The 1,746-nt window shown below is 34.8% G+C and overlaps 1 protein-coding gene across 1 annotated transcript; it reads right to left on the reverse strand.

The window, feature by feature from the left end:
* Positions 1-270: 270 nt before the first annotated feature.
* Positions 271-696, reverse strand: LOC117175628 (uncharacterized protein F54H12.2-like). The gene has a single exon (XM_033365336.1). It carries the CDS (start codon positions 694-696, stop codon positions 271-273), a length of 426 nt encoding a protein of 141 aa, XP_033221227.1.
* Between the last annotated feature and the right edge of the window lie 1,050 nt (positions 697-1,746).

The raw sequence follows: 1,746 nt of genomic DNA on the forward strand, positions 1-1,746 counted from the left end.
ATTTTGCAGTACCATGAGATAGAGCTTTTGCATGAGCTAATAGAATACCAGGACTAATTTTTGCTCGCCGCACAACTAGTAAGGCTTCCTCAATATTTATACTACAGCCATTTGTGCCATCCATAAGACAGAATAAATCTTTTGAGCATACTAGTCGTAGCCTCAATTCCACACCATTAATAAGAAATTTATCCTGGTTAAAAACATTACAGTGCAGGTCTCCAATAAGATCAATAGATTTACCAGCACTTAAATATTTTTGGCGAGCTTTTAATCCCACATTTTCATCGAAATCATCCATTTTCCAGGCGTGTCATTATACCAAAGAAAGGTAGTCAGATGATTATTTTTAGCAGCAGGACCATAGTTAAGTAGAGTTTCAATGTATGCCCGATAAGCATAAGAATTACTGGGCGGAGATACAACTTTTTGATTAAAATAGACATACACTTGATTAAATAACGAATGTAATAGATTGTTTACAGGACCAACTCTATTTAATTGTTCGGCATTTGCAGCAATCCTAGGTGGTGTTATTAATTTCACCCTAAGATTTAGCATTGTGTGAGCCAAATCAATGTATTCATCACCATGACCAGGGACGACGAATTCTATAGGCGAGTCATCGGTAAGGGATGATACCGGTTTATAGTGTACCCATTCAGAGCTTTCAATCGAGGTTTGTGTAGGAGGCATCGAGAACAGATCTAATTCAGACTTTAAGCACTCACAAGAATGAGAATGTAGAAACAACATTTTAAGAAATATATTTTGTCTCGGATGCGAATTTTATACACTATTAATTTCCAAATATATCATCAATAGAATGATTCTGATTGTTATGCTTTATATACTTTTTTGTATTCTTTGTTTTTCTTTTATTCTTTGTCGCTTTCTTTCTTTTCACCGTACCATGCTTTTTTATTTTTTTAGAGGTTTTCTTTTTTTTTTTCTTATTAATGGAGTTTCGGCTCACGACCTTAAGTGCACCGCGATTAGAAATGAACTGAACCATTCTCTTCTTCCGATTGTTCTTATAACCAGAACCATTCATAATATTCTACATTTTATCAATAGTACACCGTTTCAAATTCTCACCAGTTTCCTCAAAGCGTTTTCTGAATGAATTTTTAAGCGGAATATTAGCATCCAAATCATTCATAACATTCACGCCAGTTCTAAGAGCTTCTTTTCCGACAATTCGAGCTCCTCTAGTTAAGAAACGAAGAACACGCCGAAATAGACCGCCAAGAAAGCTTCGAATGGTATTGGCAAACCAACGTGGTCCCTTATATCAATTTCAATTGTAGGAAATCCTGTATGAAGAACTGGTATGTAATTGGGTGGTGAAAAATTACTGACTTGTGTTGTACCGAAATAGTAATCTCTTGTATCTACAGAAACAGTACGTAAGAGTGGAGCTTTTACATTAGCAGTAATGCGAGGTTCACAAATATTACAGTAAATAAATAATTTATCCGGAAGACCATTAGCTAGACTAGGTGGATGTCTAGCAGTATACTCATTATTTTAAATTGGAAGTAGATGATCTGGTGCAAAACCCAGAATACGTGATAATTTATCACTAAGTACCGAAAAATGTTAATCAGTCATCTGAGATAATTTCGTATACTGTTTTTGTATGCGCACGTAGCTGCTTTTGAATTTGTCATATTTAAATTTAATGTGTTGTCCTAATTCTGAAAGACTGTTTAGAGTATTTAAAAGAGACTCAATATCGGCATA

The sequence above is a fragment of the Belonocnema kinseyi genome, chromosome 6 (assembly GCF_010883055.1).
Source record: "Belonocnema kinseyi isolate 2016_QV_RU_SX_M_011 chromosome 6, B_treatae_v1, whole genome shotgun sequence".
NCBI lineage: Eukaryota > Metazoa > Arthropoda > Insecta > Hymenoptera > Cynipidae > Belonocnema > Belonocnema kinseyi.

What these genes read in the sequence shown, in the direction of transcription:
- LOC117175628 (XM_033365336.1), bottom strand. Translation starts at nt 696, where the DNA reads ATGCCTCCTACACAAACCTCGATTGAAAGCTCTGAATGGGTACACTAT.